Genomic DNA, 1,260 nt, shown 5'->3' on the forward strand with positions numbered 1-1,260 from the left:
TCACGTAGATGATGGTGACGGCGAGGAGGATACCGGTGCCGGATCCGAGCGCGCCCATGAGGTCTGCGCAGACGCTGCAGGAATGAGTGGGGGAGGGTGTCGTGTCGAGAAGAAGGTGGGCGCAGAAAGAAGAGTCAGCCCGCTGTGTCCGATTCGCCGCGCTCACCTCAGCCCCCCGAACGGCCAGGGGAGGGCCGAGCTATGGCACTCACGAGAGGGCGCCGATCGTGGCACCACCAAAGGCGGCGGCCGTGGGGATGACGCGCTTGAGCTCCTTGTACATGGAACCCTCGCGGTGGCCGGCCATGACCATCTGGTTGTCCTTGAGCTGCTTGGCGACCTCGCGCGGGCCGCTGCCCGACACCTCGATCCAGGTCTTGGAGAAGAGGGCGCAGGCGGTGAGGGTGAAGGCGATGTAGATGGCCGTGTGGATGGGGTCCGAGACGACCTCCTTGAGCGTGTGCGGCGGCGACATGTAGTAGGCCAGTCCGGCGACGGCGTGGAGCTGCGGGCTGTCCTCCATGGGCTCCCACACGCCGAGCAGCTTGACGAAGAGGTTGGCGGGGAAGCGGGAGGCGAGCATCTGGCTGATGATGAAGACGTTGGAGGTGAGGGCGCTCTCGAGCATGATGGGCATGTTGCTGGTGTAGAAGAGCTTGACCGGGTACGTGCCGCGCTGGCCGCGGAACTTGTTGGACTTGACGGGGATCTCGATGCGGAAGCCCTGGAGGTAGATGACGACGAGGAAGATGACGAGGGTGGCGAGCAGGTTCATGACGTTGGGCAGGCGGTCGCGGTAGAGGGCCTCCTTGAGGGCGCGGCTCTTGTCGTTCCAGGTAAAGAGGAGGTGGAAGAGGGCGACGAGGGCACCCTCAAACTCGGGACCGCGGCCCGTGTTGACCGTGGTGGGCGAAAATGCCTTCCAGACAATCGACTCGCAGATGTTGGTGGCGATGAAGAGCGAGATGCCCGAGCCAAGACCGTAGCCCTTCTGCAGCAGCTCGTCGAGCAGGATGACGATCAGGCCGGCGACGACGAGCTGGAGGATGAGGAGGAGGCAGACGCCGGCGCCGAGGTCCTTGGGCTGACCGTAGAGGCCGGTGAGGACGTAGACGGTGGCCTGGCCGAGCGAGATGATGAGGGCGAAGACTGCATGTAGGCAGGCGGGCAGAGGGGTCGGCATGTACGAGGACGAGGGGAAGAAGCGACAAAGCAATGCGATGGTCAGTCTATGCGCATCGGAGGGGGGGGGGGGNGGGG

General features: G+C 64.7%; 1 protein-coding gene across 1 annotated transcript in view; it reads right to left on the reverse strand.

Annotated features, from left to right (window-relative positions):
* Positions 1–208: 208 nt before the first annotated feature.
* PFL1_03239 (uncharacterized protein) overlaps positions 209–1,260 on the reverse strand; it is a gene marked incomplete at both ends in the record, with an annotated part of 2,848 nt that continues 1,796 nt past the window's right edge. The window contains one exon of the mRNA XM_007880754.1: positions 209–1,149. Within this exon, the coding sequence (XP_007878945.1) occupies positions 209–1,149 (941 nt within the window). The remainder of the gene's footprint in view (positions 1,150–1,260) is intronic.

This window comes from Pseudozyma flocculosa (genome assembly GCF_000417875.1).
Source record: "Pseudozyma flocculosa PF-1 unplaced genomic scaffold scaffold00009, whole genome shotgun sequence".
NCBI classification, from domain to species: domain Eukaryota; kingdom Fungi; phylum Basidiomycota; class Ustilaginomycetes; order Ustilaginales; family Ustilaginaceae; genus Pseudozyma; species Pseudozyma flocculosa.